The sequence below is a fragment of the Marmota flaviventris genome, chromosome 10, assembly GCF_047511675.1.
Source record: "Marmota flaviventris isolate mMarFla1 chromosome 10, mMarFla1.hap1, whole genome shotgun sequence".
Taxonomy (NCBI): Eukaryota; Metazoa; Chordata; class Mammalia; order Rodentia; family Sciuridae; genus Marmota; species Marmota flaviventris.
Window position 1 is genome coordinate 32,156,449 of NC_092507.1, and position 24,236 is coordinate 32,180,684.

The 24,236-nt window shown below is 34.6% G+C and overlaps 1 protein-coding gene across 3 annotated transcripts in view; it reads right to left on the minus strand.

Annotated features, from left to right (window-relative positions):
* The window catches only part of Foxj3 (forkhead box J3), a 113,172-nt gene that overhangs the window by 47,032 nt on the left and 41,904 nt on the right, over window positions 1-24,236 (minus strand). For all 3 annotated transcript variants that reach the window (XM_027937416.2, XM_027937415.2, XM_071617754.1), the window contains exon 4: window positions 15,881-15,955. In XM_027937416.2, coding sequence (XP_027793217.1) covers window positions 15,881-15,955 — 75 coding nt within the window. The remainder of the gene's footprint in view (window positions 1-15,880; window positions 15,956-24,236) is intronic.

Here is a 24,236-nt window from a genome sequence, read left to right on the forward strand (position 1 = left end):
TATATATATATATATATATACATACATGCCTTTATTTATAGACGCTAGAAAGATGACATAATATTTTGTGGAACAATAAGAAAACTCAAGGATAACAGAGATGATTTCATTATTAAAACATCCTAGGTTATTCATTGATACTTCTACATTCTTATTATTTTAGTGTTTGGGCACAGTGGAAACAATTTATGAGTAACAATGAGAACACTCTTAGGATGATGAAGTCAAGATACAGGAAAAATAAGATCACTAAGATCCCAAAATGTATCTAAGATTTGCAATAAAACCCATACAATAATAGCAAGATAGAATGCAGTTTAATAATATTTTTTCCCTACTTGTTCTTTGGAAGACTTCTAAGAAAGGATTTTAAGTCATAAAATACTAATCAAGTAGTCAGAAGTGTTCAAAATAGGTACTTAAAAATCCAGCTTGAGGCCAATGAACCCTGAGAGTATACTGAGGATTAAATGAAACACATATGAAAATATTCCCTCCTCCACTATTTGACCTCATAATGCCTTTTATTAATCTTAAAATACTCTTTAGCACTTTCTAGAATCAAAGAGAAAGCACACAAATATTTGGCAAATCCTAAATTTTAAAAGCTGTCCATTTAGTATAGAGCTTTTATGTAATTACCTAAGGGAATTACAACTAGAAAAGGTAAATAATTTGGCTGCTTGTAAAGATGTATCCTTTCATTTAGCATCTGCCACATGACTACTTTGCCAAAGAAAAGGCAAATAAAAGACAAACACCAAAGATCTATGTATAAGACCAGAAACTTTACAACTGTTAGAAGAGAACATAGAGGAAACACTTCAACATATAAGGACAGGCATCAACTTCTTGAATAAACTCTTACAGGTCAGGAAATAAGAGAAAGGATCAATAAATGAGATGGCATCAAATTAAAAAGCCTCTGCAGAGCAAAGATAACTACAGTGTGAGGACAGAGTCTACAGAATTGGAGAAAACTTGCCAGCTACTCTTATGACAGAGGATTAATATCCAGAATACATAAATAACTCAAAAAACTCAATATCGATCAATAAACAGATAACTTAAGCTAGGTATAGAAATGTACATCTATAATTCCAGCAATTTAGAGGAGGCTAAATTTGAGGCCAGCCTAGACAACTAACTTAGTGAGACCCTGTCTAAAAATAGAAAAAGAAAAAGAAAAAAAGGACTGGAATGTAGCTTACTGATAAAATAATCCTGGGTACAATCCCCAGTATCACAAAAATAAGTAAGTAAAAATATAAATAAATAAATAGCCAGCCCACCCATTCAACAAATGGACAAATGAACCGAACAAACACTTCTCCAAAGAAATATAAATGGCCAACAGCTATATGAGAAAATGTTTAACATCTTAGCCACCAGGTAAATGTAAATCAAAACTATACTGAGATTCCACCTCACTCCAGTCATGGCAACAATCATCAAGAATAAAAACAACAAGAAATGCTGGAAGATGCAGGGGGGAAAGGACCTCATATATATTGTTGGTAGGAATGTAAATTAGTATAGCCACTTGGGAAATCAGTATGGAAGTTCCTCAAGAACTAGAAATGGCACCACCACATGATCCATACCACTCTTCAATATGTATCCATAAGAATTAAAGTCAGCATAGTTTAGGGATGCATGCATACCATGTTTACTGCAGCACAATTCACAATAACTTATGGAATCAGCCTAGACTTCCATCAAAAGATGAATGGATAAAGAAAATGAATACATATATACAATGGAGTTTTATTCAGTCAATAAAGAATGAAATTATGTCATCTGTAGGAAAATGGATGAAACTGAAGAGAATCATATTAAGCAAAACAAGCCAGACAGAGAAAAGTAAGTATCATGTTTTTTCTTGTATGTAGATGCTAAAGGGACACCTCCCACCCCACCCACCCCGATAAAAGGTCATGAAAGTAGAGTGAAGGAAGGCAAGCAGAGGAAGGGAGGATGAAGGAGGGAAAGGCATTGGAAAGTAATACTGACCAATTATGTTATGTATTTTGTATGTTTGTTATGTATGTATGTATTATGTGTGAATATGCCACAGTGAAACTCACTGCTCTGTATAAAAAGTATGAATCAATTTTAAAAAAAGACAAGTAATAATAGCCAAAATATTTTTAGTAAGGCTTATTATCAAAATGAAAATGAGCTAGGTGCAATAGTGTGTGCCCTAAGTCCCAGCTACTTGGGAGGCTGAGGTAAGAGGAGCTCCTCAGCCCAGTCAGGAGTTGAAGGCCAGCCTGGGCAACACAATGAGAGTCAGGTTATGAAAGAAAAAAAAAGGAAGATGAAAGGGCAACTAGCTATATATGAACATAATCCTGAATATGATATAACCCAACAAATGAGAAAGTTACATATTAAATCAAACTGACTAAACATAAATCTTAAGCAGATACCAGAAAGGTGAATAAGTCATCTTAATGAATTCATCAAGGCTTGGCCCTGTACTAGGCACAATGCTGGCATTAGGAGTACAAATTAAAGAAGTCTCATCCCTAGCATGGAGAGGGAGACAGAAAAGATATCCACATGGTTAACTTTCTCACCACCCAATTGTCATAGCTCAAATGTCACTCCCTCAATGAACTTACCTAGCACACTTTTGAAAAGTGCAATCTACATGGATGTTTACCTTACTCCGCTCTCTATTTTTTCCTCCAGTATTTACACTGTATACCATTTTATGTATTTTAAGTATTTGCTTTTTTTGTCATTCTTCTCCCATTAGATTGTAAGATCCTCAAGGGAATTAATTTTTGTCTGTTTTTGTTTGCTGGTTTACCTAATGCCCAGCACATAAAAGACAAGTAAATAACACCCATAGAATGCTAAAGCCAAAACATTCAATCCATAAGGATCATTGTGCTCAGATATGGTGGGAAGAAGAAAAGGACAAAAATAACTTTAGGCAGATAAAAGAGTTCACATTCAACAAGCATTATTAACCTAAGGTTCATGAATTCCCCAGAGGGGTCTGTAGATAGGATTTAGGGGGCTACATTAACTCAGATAAGGAAAACATGCTAAAATTCAGAATTTCCTTCCATTATGAATGTAAGGAATAAACCAATGTAGCATTTGTAATGCCTGAAAATCAGTTTATTTCATACTGTGTTAATAATTTTTGCAAATATCTCAAAATGGCAATTACACTATTACTTCAAATTTTTATTTTACCAAGGAAACATATAAATTACTGTATCATAAATTTGTTTCAATATTTTTATAACTGTTCATCTTTTTAATCTTATATGTTTTGGAATATGTCCTTAAAAATATTATTTTGAAAAGGGGTCCACATGCTTGACCACAACTGTCATCAGAGCCATGGTATAAACAAATGTTAAAGAACTCTCTGGTACTAAAGTCTTAAGACGTATGAAAGAAAAGAAGACACTATGAAAACTAATGACTAGGTTAAAGAAAGACATAATAAGAGATGAATAAAGAAAATTAAAATTTATTTTTAACTCTTATTACAAATAGATAACACTATAATCAACTGTCCTTACCTCTCACCCTACTGATCAAAGAAAAGATCAGAATAAAAAGAAGCAAAGTGACATTTGAGCTAGGCATTAAAAAATGAGACAATGGGGCTGAGGTTGTGGCTCAGTGGCACATCACTTGCCTAGCACATGTGAGGCACTAGGTTCAATTCTCAGCACCACAGTAACAAATAAAATAAAGGCATTCTGTCCATCTACAACTATAAATTTTTTTTTTTTAAATGAGAGGACAGAAAGGAAGGCTTTTTAGACGTAGAAAAGAGTATGGGCAAAACATGGAGACATAAACCTGCATCATAAAAGCAGAAAACATGGTGGACTGTAGTTTAAATATAAAGTTTAGACATGGAGCTGAGGGTTGGAGTTAAAAATGGGGCAGCAGACACAGATTTGTGTTTTTACTTGTGTGCCATATCTTAAGACAGCACTGCAGAAGGTGGAATCTAAGAAGGTGGAAGTAAGCAAAGAGTATAGGAAGGAGACCAGCTGGAAGTGACAGAGTAACCCAAATTATATATCATTAAAATGTTTTTTTAAAAATTTCATTCCTGTAATCACTTTGTTTTCATATAAAAATCCAGAATCTCAAAAGATCAATGATGATGTAAAGAATCAGATGGAAGACTGAATTAGGTTCATGAGGTGCTTAAAACACTCCATATAGAACAGTGCAGTTCTTTTTTTAAACATTTTTAGTTGCAGATAATAGCTTCATTTTATTTATTTATATACTGATGTGGTGCTGAGGATCGAACCCAGTGCCTCACATATGCTAGGCAGGTACTCTAACATTGAGCCACAAACCTAGCACAGGTCAGATTTTAATACTTTCTTATTATAATTTAAATAAAAACTCCACTAGATTTGCTTAACAATACACTGGACAGAGTCAAAGGGTCAGAGATATTATAGATGAGTAGAAATTAACCAATCTGAAGAATAAGAGGAGAAAAATGAATAAAGCTTCAGGAAATTGTGAAACAGTATCAAAGTTTATCAAACTGAACGTTAAAAGGAAAGGAGGAAAAAATGTGCCGAAATAAATTTTTAAAGAAATAATAACTGAAATGCTCCAAATTTGATGAAAACCTTTTCTTATGGATTCTAGAAGCTTGGCAAACCTCAAGCAAAAATAAATGTGAAAAAAACTACACTGAAGCACAAAATAGTCAAAACTGCAAAGATCTAAAGATAAAGAAAAAAACCTGAAAGCCAATGAAAGAAGGGGGTAGAATGTAGGAGAGACACATTATGTAGGGTACAAAATATAAATGATAGCTAAAATACTGGAGGCCAAGGACAACGGAACATCTTCAAAGTCCCCAAGATAGAACACCCTGCAAACCCAGAATTTCATATTCAGAAAAAGTACCCTGAGGGTAGAATCCAGGCTTCTTCAGATAAACAAAAGCCCACAAAACTTGTTACCTAAATACCTACACTGAAAGAAATGTCAAAAGATAATAGGTTAAAGGAAAAAGATATCAGATGGAAACTTGGATTATAGGAAAGAACATCAGAAAAGGTAAATAACAAAGATTTTCTTCAAAGTAATTTCCTTAAAAGACAAGCAAATAAAACAAATCCTAAGGTGGGATTTATGAGGTAAGTAGAAGCATAATATACCATAACTGAAAAAGGGAGGGGGGACAAATAAATAAATGGTATTAAAATGGAATTAAACTGTTGTAAGATTATTAACTTATAAAATGGATAGCAAGAGATAAACACTAAATGATGTGAAATGGAAGGTGGTATATTATCTTTACATAGATTGTCAAGTGTCATAATGACTACTAACAAAATGTCATAAAAAAACAGCACAGCTAGGTGGGACTGCAAATTGATGCAGCCAATATGGAAAGGAGTATGGAGATTCCTTGGAAAACTGGAAATGGAACCACCATTTGACCCAGCTATCCCACTCCTTAGTCTATACCCAAAGAACTTAAAAACACGATACTACAGGGACACAGCCACATCCATGTTTATAGCAGCACAATTACAATAAACTGTGGAACCAACCTAGATAGCCTTCAGGTGATGAATGGATATCGAAAATGTGGTATATATACACAATGGAATACTATTCAGCATTAAAAGAGAATAAAATCATGGTATTTGCAGGTAAATGGATGGAGTTGGAAAATATAATGCTAAGAGAAGTTATCCAATCCCAAAAGATCAAATGCCAAATGTCTTCTTTGATAAGGATGCTGATTCATAATGTGGTTGGGGTGGGGAGCATAGGTGGATTAGATGAACTCTAGATAGAACAAAGGGGAACAAGGGTGGACATGGGGGTAGGAAAGACAGTGGAATGAGATGAACATCATTACCCTGTAAGTACATGTATGAAGACATGAATGGTGTGACTCTATTTTGTATACAACCAGGGATATGAAAAATTGCGCTCTATATGTATAATAATATTATGTGTTTCTGCTGACACACATAATAAACTAGAATTAAAAAAAAAAAAAAAAACACAACAAAAAAACAAAAAAACAGCAGGGCTAAAACCTTAATAGAGGAATCGGGTGCACAGTGGCACATACCTGTAATCCCAGCAACTCAGGAAGCTGAGGCAGGAGAATCACAAGTTTGAGACCAGCCTCAGCAACTTAGCAAGACCCTCAGCAACTTAGTGAGACTCTGTCTCAAAATAAAAATAAAAACGTCTGAGGATGTAGCTCAGTGATAAAGTGGCCCTAGGTTAAATCCCCAATATCCCCCTAAAAAAGAAGTCAATAGAGGAAATAAAATACTATATTCTTTGATTAACCCCAAAGATTGCAGGAATGAAGCAACACAGAAATAAAATAAAACAAATACTCATCACACTAAGCATCATATCACATACAGTCTAAGCATCCTAGTTAAAAGGCAAATTGTTGGATAATTTAAAAAGCAAGAACCAGTGACTATTTAAAGACTGAAAAAAGACTAAAAAAAATGTAGTAGTATAGAAAACTAGAATGGATAAAATAGTAGTAGACAAATTAAGCTCTAAGAAAAGCAGTTTTAGAAAATAAGGAAAGGGGCTGAAGGTGTACAGCTCAGTGAAGAGTGTTTGCTGAGCATGTTCAAGGCAATGAGTTGGAGCACCAGCACCACCCCAAAAAGAAAAAAGTTAAGGAAACATTTCATAAAGAGAAAAAAACAATTCAACAGAGATTAAATAAATCATATACAAATATTAATTTGAAGTGGACTGCAGACTTAAATATAAATATATAAAATATAAAAAATTTCATGACTTTGATTTCCTGAACAACACACCAAAGTCAGTAACCAGTAAATTAAAACTGATATATTAGATTTTCTCAAAATTTTGTACTCTTTAAGACACTACTAGAAAAAGAAGAAAGGCAAACAAGTCTGAGAAAATGTTTACACAACATAAATCTAAGAAAGACTTAGAATATCGTACAACTTAGTAATGACACCAAATCTTGTTGTTATTGTTGTAGTGGCGATGGTGGTGGTGCTGGGGATTGAACTGAAGGCCTAGTGCATGTGAGACAAGCACTCTACTAACTGAGTTATATCCTCAGCCCACCAAAAAAATTTTTAAAGCAAAAGACTTTTTAAAATAACCTTCAGAAAAGAAAACTTTCACACAAATGGCTAGTAAGCACATGAAGAGATGCTCAAAATCAATAGTCATTTCATTAGGAAAATCATTCTACTTGGTAACCAGTAGAATGGCTAAAGTTAAAACAATAGTTAAACTACTGGCCAGGATGTAGCAAAATTGAACTCTCTTGTATTGCTACTGAGAATGTTAAAATGGATGTTTAGTTTCTTATAAACTTAATCCTCCACCCATCCTCTGACCCAGCAATTCTATTATTCAAGAGAACTAAAAGCATATGCCCATAAAAAAACATAGAATTTCCTAATAGTGTTTTTAATTATTTTTTTTAGTTGTCAATGGACATTTATTTCATTTATTTACTCCTGGTGCTTTGAATTGAACCCCATGCCTCACACATGTGAGGCAAGCACTCTACCAGCCCCTAAAAGCTACAACTCCAGCCACTAAAAGTTTTTTCAAAACAGCCCCTAATTGAAAACACCCCAAATATCCACCAATACATAAATGGATACACAAATTGGGGTACATAAATACAATACTTAATAATAAAAAATGGTACATGAAACAACACCATAGACATTGTGCTGAGTGAAAAGGGCATGTATATACTGAATCATTCTATTTATAGAAATTTTACTATATAAAGTTTATGAGAACTTACATAAAAAAAGATCTATTATAGATTCAAAGATCATGATCTAAAACTGGAATCTGACCACAGATTTGAGGATCAAGATAATGCATGTGAAAGAGCTCTAAATTCTATAAGGCAATATTAGAATGTAGGCATTATTTAATTCATGCCAAAAATTTTGGTACAGAAAGTAAATGTCCTCCTAAAAGGGTGAAATGCAATGGCTTAGTCTATAAAATCCCTAAAATCACTAATTGAAATTCTACATCTTTGTCTACATATTAAAAACAACAACAACAAAAAAAACACTGCAAACTTCAAGATGCCCTAATAAAAAGGTTATCTCTAGAGAGAGAGTGAACCTGAACTGAAAACAAAGTAGCAATTTTAATAGGAAAAAAAAAAAATCAAACAAATAATACATATGATCCATAAACTTGAAGAAAATTAAGGTAATGAGATACAGAAAATGTACTGGAAATGAAGACATGACAAAGACCAACAACAGACTTAAATGCTTTTATACTCTTTACAAAATATTTATTACTTAAAATAAAGTCCATTTTTATTATTCTAATACTTTATATATGGTTGAAATTTTATGTCAACTCAAGGTACCCTGGTTTCTCACATACTAATTGACCTTTCTTTAACAAGCCTTGGTCTGATTATAGCCTAATAAAAATGCTTTTATTTGCTTAAATATAAATAAACCCAAGCCAATATTAACTTCTTGGAGAGTACTCCCTATAAAAGCAGCTAGCCATTCTAAATGGCTATTTCTATGAATTTTATGTTTTAACCTATTTCTCCCAGTGTTCCAGATACCATATTTGTCCAATATCCTATTTAAAGATCTATTTTCATTCTTAATGATAATAAAGGATACATAAGCTCTAGATTATGATTTCCCTACTATTCCTCACACCTAAATATCATTGAATTTCACTAAAATATTTGCAAAACTGAAAACATGGACTTAAAGGGCTAACTAAACCCACTGAAAGAAAGTGGGCATTCATAATGCCCATTGATAAAGATTAATCATCCTGTTTTCTATTCTTCCTTAGTTCTCAATGCACATCTATTTCAAGATCTTCAAAAACAGTATCAGATCCTGTTGCTTTATATTGTTTTCTCTCTCTCTCCCAGTTTATATTTGGCAATCCAAATTCAAAGGTTTGTTTGCTTTGCTTACCCTCAACATCTTAGGATGCTCTTCTGAATTTGTATGCCCCTTATATAAGGCAACCACATTCCAGTTTCAGTTCTGGCTTACACATGTTGCCTAAGCATAATTCGTTACCTAAGCATAATTAAGGATAACATGATCTTTCAATCTTAGAAGCTTCTACTCTAGGCAGCAAGTTAAATAGCCACTTTATTCAGACCACAAAAACAGATGGTTAATGATCAAACACAGCAGGTACTTTGTCAAAGCAGGCTGCTTGGCTGAACTAGTTGGTTGAATTAATACATGAACGACTATTCCAGTGCCAGCTCAGGTCCCCCTCTTTTTGAACAAATCTGGGTTTTCATTACTATAAAATACATTGATTATCAAGTTAAGCTAAGTGTTGCCTATGAGAGACAGTTAAGGAATTTACTCCTAATCAATGGATTTTTAACTGTAATTAGCATATTGACTATAAAACATTTAATCAATAATAAATGGTTTCTCTAAATGTTAAAGATATTTTAAAAAGTGTGTCCTATTAAGTGATCAATAATCAGTCATAATTTTATTTAAATCATCACTACCTTATTTAACATAATCCTTTTATAAAATTTTTTGTGGTTGAACATAAGGTTTTAAATTATAATGGATTTTTAAGAGATAATACATCTATCATTAATCACCTATCACGATCCACTCACAAAGCAATTCAATATGAATTATTATCTTAAGTTGTATCTCAATATTTGTAAAATTAGTTACTGAATCTAAGTCTAAGAACTTGATGGGCAAATGAACTTATGACCAGCAACAATCCACATGTCCCTCAAATGGTGATTAAACTGTGGTAAATACAAATGATGGAATATATGCAATAAAAGGGGACAAACTGCTTATCTCCATAACACTCATTTATCTCAAAATGCATTTTGCTAAATCAAAGAAGTCAGACTCAGAAAAGGGTACCTAATCCCATTTACATGAATTCTGGAAAAGGCAAAACTCCATGGACAAAGAACAGATATTTGCCAGGGCCTAGCAAAACGAAGGGGCTGACCACCAAAGGACAATATAGAGCACTTTTACGTATATTGATCATAGTGATGGTTATGTAAGTATGTTAAAAACAACTGGAATTACACACCCAAGAGTGAATTTTACCATATTTTAAAATTAATTTTAGGGTTAAACATAAATAAGTAGATTAGATCTAGAAGGGGGGGGGGGGGGACAACAACAAAATGTTCTCTTACACCCTTCAGAAGAGAACAGAAAACAGTGTCTATACAGCTATGACTAAACTGCTGACCAGCAGTGCAACATCAGGGTCCTCAGCCAGCACTTCTTTCTGCTTACCTCTCTAAATCTAGCCCTCATCTCCATCTAACTCAACCTTTCAAACCTTCTGAATACCTATGGTCACCCTTGTTTTTTAACCCTGGTTCGTATAATGACTTTACATTCAAAATCCACTTCTGCCTTAACATGCACTCACTGGTACCAATCCATTTCCTTTCTTGAACCTCAAGTTATATTAATCCCTTAATTCCTGATTTTATCCTGACTTTTTTTCTGACAACTAACCTGATCATGTTCTCTTCCCAGTCTTCAACTGGGGTTCTCATGTACCATGAGTTAAAACCAGCAAGGCCAGCAATTTCATCTATTCAACTCCTTCAGAAGTTACAAACTCTTAAGCCTCACTTAGGAACCCATACCCATGTTTTCTCATCCCAAAAATGTGATGTCCTTATTTTGTACAATCAAGCTCTTACTTACCCTTAAGCCCTCTTTCTTGTTCAGTTTTGTACAAAAACATAGATAAGCAGTCAACTTTTTTTTTTTTTTTTTTTGAGGGGGGAGGGGAGGTACAGGGATTGAACTCAGGGGCACTCAACCACAGAGTCACATTCCTGGCTCTATTTTTTGTATTTTATTTAAACAATCTTGCTAAATTGCTTAGGGCCTCACTAATTTGCTGAGGCTGGCTTTGAACTCGCAATTCTCCTGCTTCAGCCTCCTGAGCTGCTGGGATTATAGGCATACACCACGGTGCCCAGCAGCAGTCGACTTCTTCCTCACAAACATCAGCCATTTACTCTAGTATTAAAATTACACTCTTATCTTCCTTCTTCAGGATAAATACCTATGATTCCTTGCAACACTCTTCATTACCTAACATTATATTTTTTCTCAAATCTTTCCAATTTCTCTTTTCTACATCTTTTAATTCTTTCTTTTTTGAGGGCAGGTAGGGATACTCCCAGGGGCACTTAATCACAGAGCTACATCTCCAGCATATATATTTTTTTTTTTTTTTTTTTTTTTGGAGACAGGGTCTTACTAAGTTGCTGAAGCCGGCTTTGAACTTGTGATCTTCCCGTCTCACTGGGATTATAGACAGGCATGCATTACCATGCCCAGTCTTTTTTTTTTTTTTTAATGTGGTCTTACTAAGTTTCCCAGACTGGCCTTGAACTCATTAGCTCAAGTGCTCCTCCTGCCCCAGCTCCCAAGTAGCTGGGACTACAAGCATGAACCATAACGTCCCCTTCACCTTTTTAAAATAAAGTGACCCAAATATGATATCAGTGAATAATAGATAATTTGTAAATAAGTATAGTACAATACTAACACGGCTCCCTAAAAAGAATCTCTTTTGCAAAGAAATTAATGAGTCAACTACAAGGTTGGAGGATAGAGAATCAATCAAACAAACAAAAAAACCATGATCTCAAAATCTCGAAACTTTCGAGTTATTTCTCTGCCACTATGTTTGTGTCCTCACAAACCAAAAAACACCAATCTTCAATTACTTCACCTTTATAATCTCCCATTCCCAGACAAGAAAGAACTGCCCCCCTCAGCACCAACCCCCACAACAAAGGCAGAGGGACTTTTGTTACTATGAATTAATTGTAGTTATCTCCCCAAGATTGGGAAGGTTTTTTTTTGGGGGGGGGGGGGGGTAGACAGAACATTTTTTATTTTCATATTAAGGATAGAACTCAGTGCCTCATATGTGCTAAGCAAGTGCTTACCACACCCCCAGCCCTCAGCAGGCAGTCTTTAAAAAAAAGGTCTTACTATCTTCTCACTGTTGACAATTACTTAATACAATTGTTGAAACTATTTCCTTTAGTTCAAAAATATATATATCATTTTTCTCAACTGAAGAAAAGGGAACAAGGTTATGAAAAATTAAGCTGGGAAGGAGAGAAAGAACTCTTCTTTTAAACTAAATTTCGCTAATGATTTGTTTTTCCATAATGTGGGCAAAATATTTACCTTTAAGATAATTAAGAAGCATTATTCTGAATTAAAGAATAATACCCCTTCCCCCAAAAAAATTCAGAGAAAATAGAACTAATGAGAAGAGGAGATAAAAGATAAGACATTTAAAACAGAGACAGATTGTAGGATATTTACTTAGGGAGAAAAGAGTTGCAATCAATGGGAGAAGAAATAAATAAATCTGTCCCTCAAACTCAGAAGTCATGGACGCAAAATATAATTTAATTTTGGTTTCTTGTTTAAAAAAAAAAGCAATAATGTGGCTACTTGAAATGAGTTACAAGGAATAGAGAAAAATAGATTTAAGATCATCGATGTACATGAAAGGGTACCAAATATAAAGCAAAATTTTATAATAAAACCTTCTTTCATGAAAAATTGAGCAAGGAAAAAGTAGCCATATAAAAGCTTCTATAATTCAACACTACAAGTTTACGTTGGTTTTTATACCTCTCTCATAAAACAACGAACAGGAAGCTACTCCATAAAAATAAAGGGAAGAAGATGCTATGAGTTACTTCTACCTCTTGGACCTATTGGGATCATGGCTGCATCAGGAAAAATCCTAAGAGGTTAAAGTCCACCCCATACCCAAGACCAAACTCTACTCCCACCCCACCTTGGCTCAATGGTTTTCTCCCACTGTGGTGAGGATGGTTTTGGAAAAGCTCCTCAAATGCCAGGAAACACTGTAAATACAAAAAGAAAAAACAATTCATAAGTACCAAAACTTAACTAACATTTTGGTCTCCCTCACAGGGAAGATTGGTATAATGGAAAAAGTACTAGTCTACAAAGAAATCAAGCTCTGGCTGTAATTCCAGGTGATTTGGGGGTCAGGGTAAAGGATCCAGGATACACATTGTTTTTGATGTTACTAAACTGGTAATATAAGCCAGAAACTGTTGATGCATCTCTGTCACTAACTGAGTAGGAAAAGGAAGTCATCAAAGACGTTATCAGAACTAAAGGATACAGAGACATTTCTGATAAAATAACTTCAGAACCCGGTCCCAGTTCTTCAAGAAGTATTTTTCCATCTAAGGTAGTCTATATTGGGTTTCTGTGACTGGCAAGTAAGTCTGGTCAGTACACCCGAGTCCTAATTCTACAGTGAACCTCAGCAAGAACCCATCTTCTGGCCTTTGTTTCCACTTTCATAAAGCTTTCAATGCATTTGAACAGCACTAAAACTTTTTTTTCTTTTTAAATGAAATCTCATTGAGATATAAAAAATAAGTCAGGTGTGGTGGAGCACATCTACAATCCCAGCTACTTGGGAGATTGAAGCAAGAGGATTGGAAGTTCAAAGCCAGCCTCAGCAACTCAGTGAAGCCCTAAGCAATTTAGTGAGTCCCGGTCTCAAAATAAAAAAGGGCTAAGGATGTAGCTAAGTGATTTAGTACCCCTGGGTTCAATCCCTGGTAACAGAAAAATGACTATAGTCATATGAATGTATTTTGTGCATTTTTAAATAGCAATTTCACATCTATTTCTGACCAAAATCAATGAGAACAATGACTAAATACTCCTCACTTTGAGACCAAAAATAAGTGACTCTATTACTATAAATGTACATTGTAGACCAAAAATGATATTCACTCATTAAGACCAGAATCAATGAGAACAAGGCTGTTTTGTTATCAAAACTTTTAAAATCAAAGACTAATGGCAAAAACTCATGATACAATTTATTTTTATATTTGTTTTAGCTGTACATTATTGAGATAATCCTAATTCCAGAAGAATAGTTTCAAAGAACAACATATTTCCACATCTGCCTTATCCTGTGACACTATTTAATTAAAAATGGAGGAAAAACTTTAACTTTTGAACAAAAGAAAATCAGCCTGATGGCACAAATTTTCTAAAAACTCTTGAACTGGTTAAAATTTAGTAAATAATATAGTTAACATTCATGTGTTGGTTTTTAATTAATTTAAAAATTAAACTAAAATCAAATGTTTATGAATCTACTTAGTGCTTTCATAGATTTCTAATAAAATAAATCTTTGATTTTTTAAAAATATTTTTTAATCTAATTCATATACACTGTCTACAGAAAATTATAATGTAAGATATATAAGAAATTAGTGGTTTTTTTAATAATGTCTATTTAAAGTAAAGAAAAATTTCACCACCAATTCATATTCACAATCTTAAGAGAGTTATGAGTAGGGACAAAACTTGAGACTATTACAGTAATAATCTATTCAATCTTAATGAAAACTATTTGATAGAACAGATCACTGAAAGTGCTGTAAAATGTTTATTACATAGAAGTGACAGTATTAAGACAGAAATGAATACCTCTCCATCTCTAACTGTTAAGAAGCTAATAGTCTAGCAGCAAATACAATTTATATATTCAACAAGGGTGTCTCCTCAGTGCCGCCAGTCACTGTGCAAGCAACTAGGGCTAAACAATGAACCAGATACACATGATCCTACACCCTCATAAATTTAGTATTTAACCTATAAGTATTTAATAACTAATGAACACTTTGGAAAAAGAAAGGTGGGGGTGAGGAAAGAGACTATATGATTAGTTAACATTTTTGAAAGACTGTTGGCTACTATGTGAAAGTTACTATAAATTGGAGACAGTAAGCTCCAAATTAGATAAGTTAGGACAATGATAATGGCAATGATGATGACCTTAACAGGAACATAAAAGAGGGAGCAACAAACTCAGTTGAAGTATAAGGAAACAAAAAAAATATTTCACAGAAGTAATGTTACAGCTCAATCCTGAAAGACAAGGAGTAGAACAAATAAAGGCAAAGATGCAGTGAAACCAAATAACAAACATGTCTGGGAAACTTCAAGATGTTCCTCACAGTGAATCTTGAATGAGGTGAATCACAGCTGCAATGATAGATTAAGAAAAAGACAGTAAAGGCTATATTATAACAAAGGAAGTATACCACCTCTAGGATATGGATGAGTAAGCAGTGTGCTTATGTAACCAGCCTTACATTTTAGAAATAATTCTTTCAGGGACAATTAGCCTCAAAAAAAAATACAAGCAGCCTAGCCTTGTGCCACCAGTCACTGCGCAAGCAACTAGAGCTAATCAATGAACAAGATACACATGATACATCTTGCCAGTAGGTATGCCGTCTCAAAATTCTAACCTAGTAATTTATCTTGACAACAAATATGATCCAAACAAGTACTCTGAGCTTAAGAAACCAAACAAATTTAGTCCACATAGTATGACATGGCTATTAAGACAACAAAAAGAGAAGTCTCTGTAGATAAACTCTCAAAATATAATTTTATAATAAGTCTTCTAACTTTAAAATAAAGTTGTTTCTCTGTTAGTACCACATTTTCTTAGTTGCTCTACATTATCTTCTTAACTCTGCCTACCTCCAATTTTTAACATTCTATTTTTATGAGCTAGGGTTGTGGCTCAGAGGTAGAGCACCACCTAGTATCTCGTTTGAGGCACTAGATTCAATCCTAAGCACCACATAAAAGATAAATAAATAAAGGTACTGTGTCCACCTACAACAAAAAATATTTTTTTAAAAAATTACATTTTTAGAGTTTTGTCTGCTCCACTTGTCAATTATACATAGATCCACCCTTTATATGCTTCATTTCAAGAAAATAAATCCTACCTTTCCGGGGTCATCCTTTGAACGAGGCACTTTAAGGAAACATTTGTTCAGTGACAGATTATGTCGTATGGAATTCTGAAATTAAAGAAGAAAAGTCATTGGGTTATGGAATCCAAAACATAAAACCTATCTGTAAAAACAATCAGAAACCTAAATATCCCTATGCATTGTAATACAATTACAAATGGTATAAAACTTTTATAATGGGCTTCAAATTAAACCTAACTTTCCAATACAAATAATACAAAGGGAAATAGTTATTAGAAAAGACATTTTCTAATGGATTCCATAACAATGTAACATATGTAGTACTGTAAATGTTTAAGACCTTTTAATAATGCAAGAATAAGCCTGTGATGTAATGTTAGGTGCCAAATATAAAACTACATGTCACAGCTTTAATCATATTTTTCAATTTATGTATTTATTCTTGGAAACAAATCAGAATGCAAATGATATAAATTATTCTTCAATGAATTTTAGGTGATAATTATTTTCTTATTTTTTACTTTCCTATAAGGTCCAAATGGTCTATAAGGCACAGATATTAGCATTTTTAAATTAATTTTTTAAAATGTAATTAATGGGTTTAATTAATGTATTTAGTTAATTTAAAATTGAATTAATTTAATTAATCTATTTTTTAGAATGTAAGAACTAGGAGTGTAGGAGGGTGCTTGCCTAGCTCGCACAAGGCCCTGGATTCAATCCCAGGGGGGAAAAAAGTTTTTAAAATTCCACTGCTCTATTACAAAAGCATACAGAAGTCAATTCGGAGCCAGATGCAGTGGTGCACACCTGTAATCCCAGCAGCTGAAGAGGCTGAGGATCACGAGTTCAAAGCCAGCCAGGCAAAAGCAAGGTGCTAAGCAACTCAGTGAGACCCTGTGTCCAAATAAAATATAAAATAGGGCTAGGATGTGACTCAGTGGCTGAGTGACCCTGAGTTCAATCCCCAGTACTCCCCCCAAAAAAAAGTCAATTTGATTCTCACTATATCTGTAATGGGAAAAAACACATGGAAAGATATGGCTACAAAGGACTAGGAAGAACATCTAGGATCCTCTATATAGCAGGGAAGAATAAACCTGGGTGGTAGGAAGATGCCTTTGGAGACTTAGTGAGTCTGTGAAACACGAAATTTATTCATGAGTAAGTGGGACTATACCATAATTCTCACAGAAAATACCCCAAAGTTCTTTTCTTCTCAATTAAATGCACCAAAATCCATTCCCCAATAATGTTGTTACCAAATGACCACATATTTGGTGAAGAGAGGCCCCAACTGTATTTAACCACTGCTTAGAATGGTACCTTCTGGGGTCATTTTCTGGCATAATCTCACAGGGGTGAGTTAAAAGTTTTAAAAGAGGTACAGAGAATATAAATTCAAGCCTACAGTATTGCCAAAATAGAAATTTAAAATTTATGAATGGGAATTCTACCTCTGCTTGGTATATAAGCAGCTACAAATGATGCTCCCTCACAAAAAAAATGAGAAACACTGGGTAAATTGAAAAATCACACAGGTTGTAAGGCAACTAAGCAAACAACATTCCTAAAAGAGACAAGGCTATTCAAGGAAGAACTGGACGTGCAAACTGCCTCAACTTTGGCAAGGTGTGGGAAAAAGATCTGGCCACCATTAAGTAGGTAACAAGAAATTAGTTAAAATTCTAAAGGCCAACCACAGGCTACTGAGTTAGTTTAGAACAAGGGCTCAAGACAAAGAATTTCCACCCACTCTTCAACTTTTCTCCTTAAGCCTTTACCATGTGCTCCTTAGAAACATTAGGGTAGGATAAGAGACTGGAAAACATCTTCCTTAGTGGCACAACTAGCAAGGAGGTGACCGAAGATAGCAAAATAGTGAGGGGTAGGGGAGCTACAAAACCTACCAACCTTGCATATATTTTTACAGAGGAAAAAAAAAATCTAAAATCTAAGTTTGAAGTAGAAGCAGCAAAATCTCTCAACCACAGGACTCTGGCAAAAATTCATTACTTCTCAGGGGAAAATAGAATCAAAACACTTTTGTCTCTAGAGAGGAATAGGAAACCCAAGATACAAGCAAAGATCTACTGGTACTGGAGGAAAGCCTTTCTGTGGAGGTGATATAGAAACTACCTTGGGCTCAGCATTCTATATTGACACCATGCAAAAGGTCTGCTGCAAGTGGGGAAGTGGGAGACACTCCCATTCAAAAGCAACTACAAATACAAGGTTAGTTTGGTTGAGGGAAAGAAGCACTGAAAAAGTCCTACCCCCAAGTTCAAGAGCCTACGTATGACTGAGGCTGGACCAACAAAACAGAGAAAAACCCTCGCCTCTTACCAAAAAAAAAAACACAACTTTGCACTGAATATAAACAGCACTCTACTGATAGAACCCCATGTACAACAAGGTAGGGAGAGATGCCAAAGTCCAAAGAGATGGAAAAATGAAAAAATCATATTGCATCCAATGCCCACACTCTAAAAGCACAAGATAACAGGAACCTACTACTGAAAGAATGTAAAGTGTGCCACATATTAAAGACCACCAACAAAACTCAAATTCAGTTCAACTGTGGGATAGATTGACTTGACCCCCACTGCAACATATAAAACCCCTGAGAAGGGCTGGGGTTGTGGCTCAGCAGTAGAGTGCTCATCTAGCATGTGCGAGGCCCTGGGTTTCATCCTCAGCACACATTAAAAATAAATAAATAAATATTTTTTTTTATTTAAAGGCCAGAGAAAAAAGATACTTGTCCATTTACAAGTACAAATACTATTTACTTCAAATGTCCACTATTCTTCTAAACATCATGTATCTGGTACAGAGTCAAAAAGTACAAGGCATAGAAAAGCAAGGGGAAACCCCACTATCAAGAGATAAAGCAACCAACAAAACCCAACTGAGAAATAATTCAGGTATTACAACTATCAGACAAAAACTTTAAAATAATCAGGATTAACGTTAAAGGGCCAGCAGAAAAAACTGGACAACTTGCATAAAGAGATGGGGAATTTCAAAGGAGATGTGAAATTATATGAAAGAGACAAAGATAAATGACAGAAATAAAAAATCCAATCAAAGATAAAGAATTCCAGGCTGGGACTGTAGCTCGGAGTTACAGTGCTTGCTCAGCAATCCTAGGTTTAATCCACAATACTGCCCCTTCAAAATAATAGTAAAGAATTTTTTTGGGGGGGCTACCGGAGATTGAACTCAAGGCACTCAATAACTGAGCCACATCCCCAGCCCTATTTTGTATTTTATTTAGAGACAGAGTCTCACTGAGTTGCTCAATGCCTCACTGTTGCTGAAACTGGCTTTGAACTTGCAATCCTCCTACCTCAACCTCCTGAGCCACTGGGATTACAGGTGTGTGCCACTGCACCAGCCAATGGAAAAGAATTCTTAAAATGGGTTCATCAGTAAGCTGGACACAACTAGAGAAAGGTTTGGAGAACTTGAAGATAGATCAACAGACGTTATCCAAACTGAAACCAGCCCATACATGCGTATATGCATGCAAAGACTTAAAAGAGAAAGAATCCTTCAAGAACTGTAAAACAATACATGTAATTCAAATCCCAGAAGGAGAAAGGAAAAAGAGTGAGGCAGAGGAATATCTGAAAAAGTATCAGTGAATAACCTTCCAAAAATAATGCAAGACAACAACTCACACATGCAAGAATTTCAGAAAATACCAAGCAAAATACACTAAAAATCCACACATGTATAACAAGGTAGGGAGAGATACCAAAGTCCAAAGAATGGAAAAATGAAAAAATCATACTGCATCCAATGCCCACACTCCAAGCACAAGGTAACAGGAACCTACTACTGAAAGAATGTAAAGTGTGCCATATATTAAAGATCACCAACAAAACTAGAGTTGTAGCTCTGTGGTAGACTGTTTACCTAGCAAGCACGCAGCCCTAGGTTAGAACACCAGCAACACACACAAAAAGGACAGAAAATAATCCATACCCTTATCTTCATTGTAGTTAAAATGCTAAAAACCAAAATGAAGAAAACATCTTAAAGGCAGTCACAGGAAATAAGATTATGTCATAGAGGAATAAAGACAAGAATTACAGCAGAATTCTCCAGAACAATGGAGTGATATCTTAAAAAGTACTCAAAGGAAAAAAAGTATCAATTATATACACAATAAAAATATCTCTCAAGAATGAAGGCAAATTAAAGACTTTCAGGCAAACAAAAGCTTAAAGTACCAGCTTGCTGAAAATGTTATAAGGAAATTCTTGAGCCAAACGAAATCAAATTGAAACTTAGGTCTATAAAATGAAATAAAGAGTTCCAGAAATGGTAAAAATGATGGTAAATTTAAAGTACATTTTTATTACTTGTAATGTCTTTAAGACAAATATAATAATTTATTATAGCACACAAAATGTATGTAAAAGTAAAATGTACATCAATGACAAAGGATGGATCAAAGAGATTGAAAAAATATAGTTCATAAAGTTTAATCCTATTTGATGGTAGAACATAGTAAGTTAAAGATATTGCAAAGGATTCTGCCCCCTCAAAACCCTAAATATTGAAATCTAATTCCCAATGTGGTAGTATTTATAGATAGGGCTGGGTGGGGGTAGGCAATGATTAGGTCAATGTTTTCTTCATCAAAAGAATCAGTTATTATTAAAAAAAAAAAAAAAAAAGAGTCCCCACAGAGTTTGTTTGCTGCTTGCACTCTGTGAGATTACAATGAGAAGATTGCCATCTATGAATCAAAAGGTAGGCCCTCACTATGACTAGTTCAATAACTTCAGTCACCAAATCTGGCGGTGCCTAAATCTTTGACTCCCCAGTCACCAGGACTTTTAGAAATAAACTGTTGTTTGTAATCCACCAATCTATGCTTTTTTGTTTTAACAGCCTGAACAAACTAAGACAGGCAGATGTATATAGTAAACTCTAGAGAAATATCCAAAAAGAATTTAAAAAGAGATACAATAATTAAAATAAATGTGAAAATAAAATGGAATCATAAATACTGAATCCAAATCTTAAAGAAGACAGGTGAAAAGAACAAACCGTCAGACAAAATGGAGTTCTTCTATTCATCTTAAAAGTTCAAGATGGAAGTAAAAACAAATCAAATCAATATCATCAGAAAATAAGAACCATTATTTTGTAAATGGTTCAGTGTGAACATTAGGGGAAGAATGAACTTCCCTTTGACCTTTCCACTCTACCAAAAGCTTAAATACTGGAAAATTTCAGGTTTCTGCCCTAGGTCCTTTTTCATTTCTACACTCAATCATCTATAGCCATGGCTTCAATTGAACATCTGTGACATAAAACTCTTAATCTCCAACTCAGATTTTTCTCCTCAGTTCCTAACATATTTTTCCAATTTTCAAGTAGACATCTCCAGAAACCCCTCAAATTCAACATGTTTAAAACTAAACTTAATCTTAATGACCAATGTGATCTTCACAGTTACCTCTTCTCAGTTTGAATACATTATTATTCACATAAATGCTCCCATCAGAAACCTGTAAGGCATATATCTTCCTTCTTCCTTACCATCTAAAATAGATCCATCCAAAATCTCATTAATCTCTTAGATCTACTTATTTTACTTCCTAATTGCTGTCCCACTTCCCCTCTCTTCCCCTCTTCTGGCACTATCCACCTTGCAGGCTTTGCAAGGTATTGTATTTTCTTCACATTACAATTTTAATACTATTTCCTCACTTAGAACCTTTCAGTGATTTCCCACTGCACTGGGATAAAATTCCAAATTCTTAAGCCTCCAAAGACCTTACGTTGTTGTCTTCACCATCCATTTCAATGTTTGCTCTCATTTTAGGCCTTCCTTAAATTGTTACATCTGCAAAGATTACTGCTCTTCGCCTTATTTCTCCTCTTTAGCTAAATGAATCCACTCAATTTTCAACCAGCTCTTGGTCTAAACATCAGTTTCTTCTGGGGAATCCATTCTGACATTGAGAGGCTAGGAAAAATCTCACTGTGATTTCTTCTTCTTAAGGAAGGTAGTAATAGTGCCATAAACATGCTAGAAAAGTGCTCTACCCCCAGCTACGCTATGTTATGCCATGCCATACCTTGCCATCCTACTCTATGCTGAGACAGTATCTCACTAAATTGCCCAGGTTGGCCTCAAACTTGTGATTCTCCTGCCTCAAGTCTCCCAAATAGCTGGGATTATAGGCATGTGTTACAACGCCCAGCTTGCAATAAACTTTTTTTAATCATCCTGAATTTTTCATCACACTTGCAATAGTTTGTTTAATGAGGTTCATCCTCTATGTTGTATTCTCTGCCAAATGTAAATAGGTTACATGAAATTGGGACCTTGTATAGCACTGTACCACTAAGCCACACCTCTAGTCCCACAAAAGCATATTTAGAAAATGAAAACACCCAGAGATGCAAAAGCCAGAATATCTGTGTACACACACACACACACACACACACACACACCCATTAAAGATTACTTCAAACCTCACAACTTGGGTAGTTTCTATCTCTAATAGCCCCAAGAAAAGAAGTCAGGACAGTAGAGATTAGAATGATCAAGGTTAGACTGCAGAAAATTTGCTGAGGTTAAATAATATATACATATATATTTTTTTAAAGACACACTGCTTGGCTTTGAAAATTTCATCTCCAAAAGTAGCTTCGTAAAAAACTGGAGATGCATTTTAATGAAAATTCCTAGGCTTCATTCAAAGCAACTGACTAAAAATCCCTGGAGTTGTGGCCCATGAATCTGAATTTTAAAAGCATTCTAACTGAAATATATTTTAAATTTGGGCTTAAGCTGGTACCTCCAATCCAATCAACCATTATATGTCTACCTATCTCTACTCCCACTGTGAGTGTCCTAGTTCATCCCCCCAAAATTAACAAATATACTCCTCTGTTCTACCCTACTATGCATATAAAATAGTTCCAGTATTGCTTCCAACTTTCTAACTTCTTTTCTTTGGGTTATTGGAGGTAAACAATGCCTCTAGTGAAGTACTACTATCAAACACAAATCTGCTAACTTCATTTCTCGATAATTCCTTCTGACCTTAGAATGTCCCATGAAGGCATATAATCAGAATATTCTGGTCAGCCAGCCACAGAGGCGCATACCTAAAAGCTCAAGAGACTCAGGAGGCTAAGGCAGGAAGATTGCAAATCAAGACCAGCCTCAGCAACTTAGTGAGGTCCTGTCTCAGAATGAAATTTTAAAAAAAGGGGGGGGGCAATGTAGTTCAGAGGTAGAACACATCTGGTTCAATCCTAGTACTGAAAAAAGAGAAAAAGAATGCTCTAGTCAAAAGTTTCTTCAATTTTTTTATCTGATTATGTTATCTGATTATGCTACTAATTCGTTCAGTTTTAGAGTCTCTTTTTCCATCTCTTTTTATTAACATATAAAACATTTAAATAGTTCAAAAGTCAAAATTGTTATTATATTCAAAATCTTATTCCTTTCTCTATTCCTTCCACTTCAGTTGAATCCATTCCCTATATATAATATTTATCACAGTTCTGATTTATATTCCTAAATTTCTTTTACATAACAATGAGCAAATGTATAATGTATTGTTTCTTCTCTCCTCCAAAGAAAAGTTACACCCCCACACACTGCTTTTGTATTTTTTCTTTTAATTACTCCAAACTTCAAAAACTTAATAGGTTAACTTTTCCCAGTAAGGTGAGACAATTTTAACTCCTTTCCTCCAGTTCAGATTACAGAATCATTCATTATGAAATATTCAAAGAGTTATTTTTAATAATGTAATCTGCCCTAAAAAAATGAAATGTCTTGAGTCCTTTCTAGTGAACATGGAAGCATTTTCTCCTCTAGGTGAACTGACTCTACATTTTTTGAAAGGTGGTGACAGTCACTTTAATCTGTCTCTTACCCTATCTTCAATCAGTATAAACTATCCTCCATTTCCCCTAATCTATCTCCTCCACACCTAAAGAGGAAGTAGTAGGCAGATTATAAGAGTATGAAACTGAGGTCAGACACATTAATGAGAAATATAATCAAACTTTGTATGCTTAATTCCCTAAAATTTAGACCAAGTTATTCAGGTGGCATTTATATATGCATAAGCTCTCAATATTCTAGCTCATCCTGAAAAGGGCACCCCTATAGCCAAGTGTTTCCTACGAAAAAAAAGAGTATCTTTTTTTTTTCTTTAAATATTTTTAGCTGCAGGTGGATACAATATTTATTTATTTGTTTATTTATTTATTTAATGTGTGCTGAGAATCGAACCCAGTGCCTCACACATGCTAGGCAAGCACTCTACCACCGACCCACAATCCCAGCCCTCCTAAGAATTCTTAAAAATATCCTTCT